Here is a 12,269-nt window from a genome sequence, read left to right on the forward strand (position 1 = left end):
GTCAGGCAGGTTAGTGCACACACCAAAATAATCAGCGACATCTATAATGAGAAGTAACAAACACTTACAAACTGAACTAAATTTTTCACCAGCTGGCGCTGGTTCTGCAACAATTCAAAGATTTCAGTAAATTAAAGATAATACCATTCAATTTACTTATTCAACGATAATACTACAGCTACACTATTATCTTTGAGCATATCAAATTATCAATGATAAATTACCGTTGAGTAAAGATCATACTTCTTTGTTTTGAAAAAATTAAAGACCGTTTTATCACAAACAACAATAGTATATGTTGTCTGTGGCATTGTTTAAATAAACTATAAAGTATTTAAACAATGTCTGTGGATTTATATAGGAAGCGTATGTACCAAATCTGACTTCGTATGCACGTTGCGTACCTTCCACTCGAAGCCCTAGAACCTTAGAGCAAAGAATACTTAACTCTTTGCTTAGAATAAGAAATGACTTAGGTACTCTGAGAGCCTAGAACGATTTTAAGAAAGTCGCGAAAATGCTTCAGTTCGGATACGCAAGACTTGGGTCTAATGAGGAACAGCTCATAACAAAATATTCTTTTATGTAATAAGTAATTGCAATTATGCAGATAAGAACAGGAGCATAAGACCACACTTATGATAATGAGAATACAATATATAAACTTAAAATGTGTACACTGTGTTGCCTTTAATCAGGCGGAAAGACTGTATTCTGGCTGGTGTTCTTTATACTATGCGATCAAAAATGAGTTGCTCTCGAGCCACCTTTGGAATTTTTGTTTCCATGGGAAATCGTACTTAACTTGAACTTCCAAAGGCGACTCGACTGCAACTCATTTTTGATCGCCCGTTAGTACCATCACCACAAACGCAGTCCTTGCCGTATATTCAAATGACAATAAATCATAGACATATTATGTCTATGCAGTAGAGATAGTTATAAATTCAATGCAGTAGATATGTAAAACAACACAGTGTATGAATATCAACGTGAAAAATATCGGGATTATATTGACTAAATTTCATCTAACGCTAAAACGCCGAATCTTTTTTTTTTATTGACGATTTATTTGGAGGTACATCAACCTTTGTTTTTAGCACCTTAAAACTACATTATTATTTTTTACAGTTTATTGATCAGGTTGGTCACTTTAAGGTACTGGACTGTGGCAGTAAGTGTGGCGGCGCCATTTGAATTTAGGGCTTCGGCTTCCTGTAGGTTGTTGGCGACTCCAAATGACCGACGAGGAGCAGCGTAGGTGGGACACTCCAACATAATGTGGCCCACGGTGAGGTCAACTGCACATTGAGGACATAGTGGTGGTGGTTCTTTGCTCTTCTTGACGATATAGCGTTTTAGCGTTAAATTAAATTTAGCCAATATTATTCCGATATTTTTCACGTTGATATTCATACACTGTATTGTTTTACATAACGTCTACCTATGTATAAGCATTGTATCCAGTGTGGCAAGTTAACGGCGGGACATAGGGAAATAACATGGGAAAATACATTTTCGGCAATACCTGCTCCCCATTTCATCCTACAGCCTACAGGAAAAATAAAAACATCCTCGGATAGATAATTAAAATATTCATCGGATGATATAAAAATACGCAACTGTGAGGTCTCTTGCAAGCCTGAAAATTAAATTAAAAATCCTAAAAATTGGTAGGCCATGGCGACGTGTCGCGCTTGCTAGGTACCTACAACAAACAGAGACGTAACAAGTCTCTGACAACACATCGTTCCTTTGACTATCATCTCACTTCAATCACGAAAGGGTGAAATAATTACACTATAAAGGGGTCATCAAACTTAACTGAAAATAAATCACGAACTTCGCCGTGTATTATTCCCAGTATCAAACGATTTTGCAATAAAGACCTTTTCTTCTGTAGTGTAATAATTATTATTCATGTTGGCGTGTTTATTAGAGATGACAGTTAGGTGACAAATGCGGTAGGTAAATCATGGCCAACAAATTTTTTAGTGCATTTTTTAAGAATTAAAAAAAAAATGTGCTGTTGTTTGCTTTTTATCCGTCCGACCGTCCGTCGTGACCCACTTTTGCCGTTTTGAACTACTTCTAGGGGAATGGTCCTAGAGTCCTGGAATTTTTTGCAGTAGGTAGCTTATACATTGAAGGGGTGCCAGACGGCCATCAAATTTCGCTGTTTAAAAGGGGGGCCCCCCCACGAATAAAGTAAAACGTGCATAACTTTTACATACGACAACCAATTGGTCTCAGATTTTGCATACGCATGCCTTTAGTGGTGCCAACTTTCCCGTGCGACTCTTGTTCGAGACTGGGGCTACATTATGTGGGGACCGCGACACCTGGACGCCATCGTCGAGCATGTTATACGAACCTGGGTATTTTTCAGTTTTATCTTGTATCTTTTCATACAATTTTGATGCGATTGTTTTCAAATAGGTCTCGTCGGAAAGTTCTTGTAAACGTGCACAACTCTTGCACGGCGGAATATATTTATTTTTTTCCCTAGGGGCGTAATTAACCACCTTTTGCAAGGTGCGCGTCTTCGAGGGGTAGTCAACTTTGAGTGCCCAAAAGTGTCTTAGAGCACTAATAGTGGTATCTCTTTCTCGGATCGCCAATAGAAGATCGAGCTATGAGCAGTATCCAAAAATTGACTACTACTATATGCTACTATTTTGTTGCGGGTTTTTAGCAAAATCCAGCAAAATACGAATTGCGGGTGAACGGGACGTCGGAAGTGGATACCGATACCGCCAAAGGGAACGTGATTGCCCCCGACAAGATCTTACTGATGGTGGAGTCAAAACTTCAAACGCGGATTGTGGGTGCATGGGACGTCGGAAGCGGGTACCGACAAAGGGAATGTGGTTGTCCTCGACAAGGTCCTATTAATGGTGGAGTCAAGACTGGCTGATAGAATACTGATCTGCCACACAAAAATGCGCTGAAATCCCTTCGATCTCACACGAGGACTTCGATAACTTTTAATCGATAAGTTCATAAATGAGCAAAATGGGACTAATCAAACAAATGCCAAATCTTTATGTGTAGGACACCCTGATGCATTAATTAGGTAAGCACAAAACAAGACGTGGTTACAAACCATTGAATAATAGCCTTGTACCATTGTATTTTCGTTTATAAATACTCGTACAATGCTTGTACCATTGAATAAAAAATTAAGTTGTATTCAAGGCTTGTACCTACATTTATATGCTCAACTTGTATTATACCATGTGCTCAACTCTCTTTCTGACTACGTACCTATACGAATTTTTGTCATAGATGGCGGTATATAACAGGCGCGGGATTTTTTAAGCGGGGAAATACCCGTCAATGCGGAATCGAAATAGAGCTTAAAAGGCTAAAATCCGTTGCTCCTCACAAAATCCTATTCGGGTTTGATCCTTTAGTCTTAGTACCTGACGTGACGACAACGTTTGCTTCAAGAGGTTATCCCCCATTCTTCTTACGAATTAAACAAGTTTAAAAATTACCTACTTTCTTATATCCTCAATATTAACCTCACCGCGCATGGTCCAATTCAAACAAATCGGCACAGGCAATAAACGCGCGGTGTGTTAGAATTAACCCTCTAGTCAGAAAGGGTGTAACCCTCAACCCTTCCTGCTTTATGGGGTGTTCAAAAAACACGTTCCTAATTTTTATGTATGAGTAATTGATTACGAGCAACATCAGTTACAATGGTGCCCCTCTGTGCGCATCCTAAAACTATTTTTTTCAAAAAATGGCCAACTAGGTATTGATTATCTACCGAATATTACAAGCGCTTCAATACGCACGTTTACGTTTCCCTGCGTATAACTGTCAACATACTATATCCAGAAAAACATATTCTTCTCACGTACGTTTAGAGGACAGTTGTTTTAAATAATGTGCACTACAGCAGTAGTATAATTAAAATACAATTATACCTACACGAGTCTGAAAGGATACTATGATAAGGTCGTGGTGCTTGCTTAATTACATTTAGCCATCAAATGAAACACAATGTTAATTGTTGCCTATTTATTTGTTATTAATATGTGTATAAGTATGTTAACTGTAAATTAAGGTCCATTAATACTCCCATGTTATTTATAGCTTTATTGTGTGCAAGCTCAGATTCCAGTGCAATAGGAAATTCATCGAATGTCAAAGGGACTACACTTAACATTGGAATTTGTAATTTTCGCCTGGGAAGGTAAATCTTTGTTTTGATCTGTCACTTTTATATGAATAGTTTTTAGGAATTGTGGACAGTCAAATGTTACCTTCTATTTGTACACAAATAATCAGGTTGAAGGAGAGCAGATAGTAGTGAACAAGAGTTCGAGTAATTTATTACAAACAGCCTTTAATGTTTCACTTGAGACGAAGATTTTGATACATGGGTACAATTCGGATATGTTTTTAGGAGTATTAAATGGAATTAAAACTGGTAACTATATCTAGCTCCATTATCCATAAAACCGAAATTGGCATAGGGATTAATTAAGGGCTGATTTAGATCCTTTATTTTTAGTTATAGATTTGAGTGAAAAATGAATGATTTCGTTATTCAATGGATATGCCTCAATTGGAAATTGCTTGCATTGGTATTTAAAATGACAGCTGGAAAATGGTTGCAGAGGTCGCCAAATACGTAAACCGTCAAGGTGCTGGCGTTTCAATACATCACTATTAACTCTTAGGCATTTGAAAGCAATGGGTTATTTAACAAATTCACAGTGAAATAGGCGTAGAACTCTTTTCCTGACGTAGGAGGTTTTTTTATGACCACCCCTCAACGGTGAATAGGTGCAGGTGGTTATATCTACTGGACAGTTAAGAAACTACGTCCTCACCATCAATGATGATGACAAGAGCTCTCATAAGAACTGTACTGTAGCATTACTTAACTATAATTTATACCACTGGTCAAAAATGGGGTTGAAAATTAATTTTGTAATGCGTTTCTTAAGAATTACAAAAATTTGTAGATGCCCTTAAAATAATTGGTTTGTTGCCCCCCCCCCCCCCCACCAACTATTTTATGAAATACTGTGGCGACTTGGCCGCCATATTAATAAATTAATAAATCTATCCTTCATTGTACTCTATGGGCTATGGGCATTCATCTCCTGCCCCATCCCTCTGGCAAGAGAAAAGGAAAGTGATAAGACGAGACCTATCTTAGGTGGGGTTCACAATCGCAAATGCAATGTTTCTAGAACAGCTTTGCACACGAATACAAACAAAAGGAAAATGGAAGGTCTGGACGAAATGATGATGGCGTATATTCCGGACACAAAGTTGTTTGGGAGCTAATTTTTTTTGTTCATTCATACAAATGCTCCTCTGCTAAGTAGGTATATAGGAAGTTGAGAGAATATAGAGAGAGAAGCACTAAATTTCAAGGACCCTAAATAAGAACATTATTCACTATGTCGATTTCCGTTCGATTGATACTACTCTGCTAACCACATCATTGATCCTGTCATATAAATTATTTTACAGAATATTTTAAAAGTGGCAAGTTGAACGTAATCTTAATAGACTGGAGCGATTATGCTAAAGGACCATGCTATCCTGCTGCTGTGTGGAATTGCAGGATGGTAGGAAATTGTCTCTCACAACTAATAGATGCGATACGATGTATAAGCACCTCAAACGTACATTTGCTCGGATTTAGCCTAGGTAACGATACGTATATTCGTTTTTATACATCACTGTACAATTTAAGGTTCTCATGTTGCTGCCTTTGCTTCGAACTACGCTTCGAAAAAAGTTAAACGAATCACTGGGTTAGATCCAGCACTACCTGGTTTTGCAACCGCTGCTAACGAAAATAAGTTGGATTCAAGTGATGCAGACTTTGTCGACGTTATTCACACGAATGCGTTTATGCAAGGAACACCTCTACAGTCCGGTCATATAGACTTTTTTGTAAACGGAGGGATTATACAACCCGGTTGTATGCAGGAAGGAAGTAACGCTTTTCATCAAGCATTAAGGGAGTTTAATTTTAAGTTACAGATGTCCTCGCCTGTAGCCATCATCGAGCTCCAATTTATTATGCAGAATCGATCAACAGTGTTCCCGGATTTTGGGGTTGGTCGTGCTCATCGTTTTGGGAGTATTTGATCGGACGTTGTTGGAAATCGGGTAATCAAACAATTATGGGCGAACATACGGATCGAAATATGCGAGGAATTTTCCTAGTTATTACCAACTCGCAAGCTGAATATGCCATGGGGCCATACAGTAATACAATACGCAATTTTATTAAAATGAATAATGATAAATTACAACAAATTGCTCAAATTTTACTAAAAGATGTTAAAATTATTTCAATAAAAGATGCGATTTACTTTGTTTGTTTCCCATTGTACAGTCATTGACAAAAGTAATGATTGCCTAATAGCACAGACAACAATAGGTAAACTACGCATAAGCAACCAGCATGCCTATCACATCCGGGTCCATTGGTTTCTTCTAGTAGGAGATACCTAAATTTGTTGGTGAACATTTCCAAGTTGCACAATATATTCAATTGTTGGTGGCATACGCTGCAGGATTTACCTATTCGACAATCATTACTTTTGTCGATGACTATACATAAGACGTTTTTGCAATTTTTCCCTCGACTGAAAAATGGAACCATAGCTTAACGGTCATCGGATTATTACTTCCAACAATGTACTTTTTATAAGCAAGTATCCAAATGTTTCATTTCATTTTTTTATTTTGATTTTCCATAGTCAACTGCAGTTTGGTTAATATAATGTATGGCAAGATTATCGTAGGGTACGTGACGAGAGAAAAATATAGAATGGAAATTTAGATCACTTAGCCAGCTGCACACAAATATTGATGGCGATTCACTAAACGGCGCGTCAATGTAAATACCCAGTATACATTCTAACCACACTTATTATTATAAAAACTGAGTTTCTATAAATTTGGAAACACATCTTCCGATGGTATAGAAACAGCCCATGAACTACCACAACAGCAACCTGAGATATTCAAATTTTGCATTGTCCCTACAAAATTTTAATTCTTCCTTGAAATATTCCAAAAATACGATATTTATTTAATTATTTAATGAAAAAAGATTTCATCTTAAGGAGAGTCATTTTAGCGCATTTTCTGTGAACTGACTACAGTACTTCCCGAAAAGTAATGAAAAGATCTCTTTAGGTATACAAAGGAAAATAAGTTGTGGCATAAATATTCTTATATTTAGCTTTGGGCAGACTGCGCATGCGCACACCTGAAAAAAAATATGCGATATGCTTGCCTTTACTGGTAAGAAGAACCTTTGGTTACAATTTCATAAAAATATCCCAATAAATAAGAGATGACATTTCACAATGCGCAGGCGCTCATTAATTGTCAAGATTTTTCTTTAATTTGGGTGCCAGAGCTATACGCTACCGAATGCAAAAAAAACGAACTAAATAATAAATATCTTGAAAACTGTAAGAGTAGTTAAGGACGGAGAAAGCCATAATAGCGCCTTCGCTTTCCAGCATGAGTTGGAAAATGCGCTAAAATTAATGAATTGCTAATACTTTGCTCAAATATGTTTTTAGTTTAAAATTTGGATGGAAATTTGGAAACTTGACACTAATTAAATTAACATTACTCATAAGTTAGACTGATTTTGTATGTAACTAAAGCTCTCTGCAGACGGGGACAATAGTGGCGTCCAGTAGTACTAGCCATTAATGGAGGCCTGTAATTATCCCTCTATTGTCCTCGTGTGCAAGGGTATTGCCGCTCCAACGTCCAGTAAGCCACTGGCGGCCACCAAAGTCAAACAGGTTTGAGTTTAGTGGACGCTGGGAGGGCTAGTTCGGGTCACGTGACCTAGTGGCTGCCATTATTGGACGTTGCTAAATGGGTACTGGCTGCCAGTGCGTCGCCGGACTCTGCTGGGAGAGGAACTAATTCAGTGTTTTTGTTGCTAAATGTGTCCCAAACCTGAGGAAGTACTTCTGGCATAAAACTAGAAATAGTGTTTGCTGGTATTCGAAACATGATTGCTAGAGTTTGGTAACTGTCACCACTAGCCAAAAATCTTAAGGCAATCTCTAGTTTTGGACGGGCAGGAATTGCGTTTCTCATTAGCGTATCCTTTTTTTTAATTTTAGGTTCAATTAGATTTAAAAGTTTTTTTTTTTTTGGGTTGGATCCATCGTTCCTCGAAATGGGGGTTGAAATATATTGTGTGATCAAAACTTGTAAACCTTCCCCATATAGTTAACTATATGGGGAAGGTTTAGAGAGTTTTGATCACACAATAGATTTAAAAGTTCGTTAAATTGTCCCACACTCATTCTTAAAATTCTCTTGAATTCCAGAGGATCCTCCTCGGCAAGTTCCCGAAATATTGTTGACGAAGCTCCGAGGCGATCTCTACGACCCACCCAGTCTTTCACCCTGCACGCCCTGTTTTTTGGTTAATTTCTTTCAGTTCATCACTTAAACAATGGACAGTTTCACTTATAGCTTCATCAACACCTTTCTCGTATTCTTCGTCAACCTCCTCCATGTTCAGACACATCATATTGACAATAATTAAATTACAGTAATGTAATAAGGTTGCCCGAAACGTCACCACATCCACAATGAACAGACTAATGGCAGCCATTAAAGTACATAATACTGGAAGCCAATACTGCCCTCATGTGGAAGCCTACTGTTCAGTCAGTTCACTGGCTGCCAGTTCTGGCCGCTAGTACTGGACGCCACTATTGTCCCCGTCTGCAGAGAGCTTTAGGATGATCAAGGAACCCATTCTACATTTTTTCATGTGCCTATTCTTGGCTTACTAGAGGCAAAGAATAATTTAGTTACTCTTTGCTAGTCACAATAACATTGAAGCATTACACAAACTTCTCTTTATTTCTTAGTCAAAAATTCCACAATTAGTCATAAAAATAATTACCATGCATTTTCAGTAAAATTTCCCTCAAATTGCGCAGGAGGGGGCGGAGGTGGACCCCGAGGCGGGAACGGAGGTCTTGCACCAGGAGGTACACCAAACCCGGGCGGTGGCGGCCTCCAGTTTGGCGGCGGCGGTGGTCTGCCAGAGGGCGGAGGTGGAGGAGGAAAGCTTCCCGGAAATGGTTGGCCGGGTGGTCCTTGCCAGTTCGGAGGGGGCGGCATCATTCTAGGCGGCGGAGGCGCACCCTGACTGTTGGGAATGGGTGGCAACGGTGGTCGAGGTGCGAGGGGGTTGACGGGAGGTGCGCCGGGTGGTAAAGGTGGCTGTGAAGGAGGTAATGGTGGTGGGGGAATGCCCGAGGGGAAGGCATTTGGTGGAGGGACAGGAGGAGGAGGTGGTGGGGGCATGTTTGTGGGCGTAGGAGGAGGAGGTGGCATCATTCCTGCCAGGATTACCGGTGGAGGAGGTGGAGCCAACGCCAGTCCTGGTGGCATCATAGTCATAGGCGGAGCATCCGCAAACAACTGATGGGGTCTATCTGCTTGCGATAGTGGATTCTGGGCTGCCAGTAAACGCTCAGCAGCGGAACCATGCCTTTCACCTTTAGCATCTTTTTTAAATGCGTATGATACAGATATGGGACGATTGCACAGGTACTGCCCATTCATAGCTTCTATAGACGCATCAGATGCTTCAAAACTAGCAAAATTTATAAATGCAAATCCTTTAGAATTGCCAGTTTCTGGATCTCTCATTATCTAAAAGTTTTTATCAAAGTTTGATACGCATCGTAACAAATTACCTTTGGTGTTTGAAGTATGACGCCAAAAGCCGAGAAAGTATCGTACAACAGTTTCTCATCAACTTCAGGATCCAAATTACCTATGAAAATATTAGCACCCACATCCAAATTCTTTTGATGAGCGGATGCTTTATTTACTCTAATAGGTTTCCCATACAGCTTTATCATGTTCATAATTTTAATAGCATAATCCGCATCTTCTTCACCCATAAACTCCACAAACCCGTAACCCTGATGCATCATCGTTACGCGATCTTTGGGCATGTGAACGTTCACTAAAATGTGGCTATATGTATTTCATATGGTTTTGTATAAGCGACTTACCCAGAGGTCCCCCTTGAACAAAAAGCTCCCATAATAGCGATTCGGTCACTTTATCATCTAAACCTCCCACATAAATGGTGGCATCTGAAATTGAAGGCTTGAAATTCAACTTTACATAAAAGTGCAATAGCTACCTCTATTTCTTTCAGCTATAGGGCCATTAGCCATTTTCGGAATTAATTTTTGTGAAAAATAAGAGATTAACCTTAAACAAAATTACAGGTTATAATAAGTCCACAATTGTTCAATGCGCATGCGCTGCGCACATTTTAGCATCGTCATGTACAGGGTGATACATAAGTAATACCATTATTAATTCCGAGATAAATTCAATGGTAATGCCCCTTGTACATATGTACACTCGTCTTGATAAAATGTTCCTTATAGTAATGTATTTCTGTACAAAATAGCAAACGCGGTTACTAAGCCACTCATAAAACACAGTCTACAGCTAGAAACTTCGGCAGCCTTGATTACTTTCAACAACACAACTCTGAGGTCAACGGCAAACAAATTTTGAATAACACCTAGCATAACTCTGAGCACGAACATCAAATTTGACAAAAATTCTAATGTGAGTCACACTTTCGATTAAACACACAGCGGCTTGATTTATTTATTTTATTTATTATTTTAATTTATTCACTAGACATCGAAAAAGTAAGCACATAAGCCGAAAGAAAGATAGGCTTTCAGAGCTAGATCCAGATTAATACCACACACGCAAGCGATCGATAAACAAGTAATTATAAAGAGATCTCGATTACTTACAGTTTTTAATAATCCAATAATCTGGTCTTTAACGGCGATATTCTGGCGCATAAAAAATTAAACAAACACTCGCTGATAGCCTCAAAATCTTCACTTAATCCTGATAACACGAACTGCTTTCGATACTTCGCTAAGGCCACGGTGCAAGCACCTAAGGGCCTTATAGGAGACCACTTCAAGACTATAAAATAGTTGCTTAACATTATTAAATATTAATTATGAGCTAACCCTCTAATTTTTTAATATATAGTGTTAATAGTTAATATCGTACTGCGATCTAACATTTTTTAATTTTTTGAACCTCATCTATATCTATGCTCCTCGTTTTTTAGCTGCGGTTTAAATTCACAGACTGATTTGGGTATGAACTGTCCAAGGTAAGAATAACTCTTTAGATAAATATAAGCGTCAAGGTAACGATTAAAATATGTTGATTCATCAAAATCAATGTTAAGCATAATTGAATTTGCTTTGTTTCACATAAATGCATGCACCCTGTATACCTTACTGTTTTTCGTATTACCAGAACTACGCAAGTGCGCACGCGTAATTACCTTTAAAGAATTTCCCGCGTTTGGTTCTTTCCAAACAAGCCTCTGGTGAAGTTGCATGGTACACATGTTTGGTTTTTTTTTTTTTTTTTTTTTTTTTTTTTTTTTTTTTTTTTTTTTACAAATTGTTTAATGAAAATAATAGAACAAGAACAAATTACATATAAGAACCAGGTTTTAAAACATAATAAATTTCATGAAAAGAATTACTAAAAAAAGGTAAAGTTCCTAAAACACATTCGGCGTTGCCTTTTTGAATTTCTATACCTATCCGTTGGTAAATAAACTGGGTTGAGCGGGACTCTCCTGTTTTTTGCCTGAGTCTTTTACCAATTGCCGCTGTCATCATTTTGGCTTCATTTCCCCACGGACCCATGGTTTCTACAGCGAATCCGTTAAAAATAAATGTAGGTTCTAAAGCAGCGTAAGTATTTTTCTTTCTGCGTTCAGCTAAAGCGGCTGCAGAACCTGCTTTCTTCACCGAGGAGAAGAGATATGAAGGACATAAGGTATCAACACAAGTAAAGTCCCATGCCAGACATCTTCCTTCCATCCAAGGTGTTAAAGTTCTCCCATCGGGTCGTTTTTTATCAATTCCAAAAAGACGAGGAGGTTCTAAGATGACTGAATAACCAGCCTCATGGAATGCTCTTTTCTGACATTCTAAGATGTTTCGATGGCGACTGTACTTTCCTGTGTTCTTCTGACAAGATAAACCATGATGCCCAAACTTATCCACATTGGCACCACATTTACAAATATGAGGAGTACAAACTGTAGCACCTAAGCGTAAAGCAACACTTATCTGCAAAACAGAATCTTCAAGATGTGTGGAGATTTGCCTTGCAGGAAGAGCTTGTAACCAAGCGCCTGACTCTTT

The 12,269-nt window shown here is 38.5% G+C and overlaps 2 protein-coding genes across 2 annotated transcripts; one reads left to right on the forward strand and one right to left on the reverse strand.

Moving 5' to 3' along the window:
- The first annotated feature begins 3,591 nt into the window (after positions 1-3,591).
- On the forward strand, positions 3,592-6,386 carry LOC116176093 (pancreatic triacylglycerol lipase-like). Its single transcript, XM_031494566.1, has 6 exons — positions 3,592-4,057; positions 4,108-4,207; positions 4,254-4,444; positions 5,503-5,682; positions 5,729-5,974; positions 6,022-6,386. The coding sequence occupies exons 1-6, from the start codon at positions 4,015-4,017 to the stop codon at positions 6,384-6,386; spliced, it is 1,125 nt and encodes a 374-aa protein (XP_031350426.1). The 5' UTR covers positions 3,592-4,014.
- Positions 6,387-8,877: 2,491 nt separating this feature from the next.
- Positions 8,878-10,325, reverse strand: LOC116176309 (splicing factor 3B subunit 4). The gene is made up of 4 exons (XM_031494804.1): positions 10,202-10,325; positions 10,068-10,151; positions 9,744-10,018; positions 8,878-9,699 (listed from the first exon to the last, which is right to left on the reverse strand). The coding sequence occupies exons 1-4, from the start codon at positions 10,233-10,235 to the stop codon at positions 8,938-8,940; spliced, it is 1,155 nt and encodes a 384-aa protein (XP_031350664.1). The 5' UTR covers positions 10,236-10,325; the 3' UTR covers positions 8,878-8,937.
- Positions 10,326-12,269: the final 1,944 nt, after the last annotated feature.

Source organism: Photinus pyralis, unplaced genomic scaffold (genome assembly GCF_008802855.1).
Source record: "Photinus pyralis isolate 1611_PpyrPB1 unplaced genomic scaffold, Ppyr1.3 Ppyr1.4_LG7, whole genome shotgun sequence".
In the NCBI taxonomy this organism is placed as follows: Eukaryota; Metazoa; Arthropoda; class Insecta; order Coleoptera; family Lampyridae; genus Photinus; species Photinus pyralis.

Coding starts and splice junctions, on each gene's coding strand:
- LOC116176093 (XM_031494566.1), top strand. CDS start 4,015: ATGTTAATTGTTGCCTATTTATTTGTTATTAATATGTGTATAA. Junction 4,058..4,107: donor TGTTATTAATATGTGTATAA/GTATGTTAACTG, acceptor TGTTATTTATAG/CTTTATTGTGTGCAAGCTCA. Junction 4,208..4,253: donor TGTAATTTTCGCCTGGGAAG/GTAAATCTTTGT, acceptor AATAGTTTTTAG/GAATTGTGGACAGTCAAATG.
- LOC116176309 (XM_031494804.1), bottom strand. CDS start 10,235: ATGGCTAATGGCCCTATAGCTGAAAGAAATAGAG. Junction 10,152..10,201: donor TATAGCTGAAAGAAATAGAG/GTAGCTATTGCA, acceptor CTTCAATTTCAG/ATGCCACCATTTATGTGGGA. Junction 9,700..9,743: donor TCATACTTCAAACACCAAAG/GTAATTTGTTAC, acceptor AAAAACTTTTAG/ATAATGAGAGATCCAGAAAC.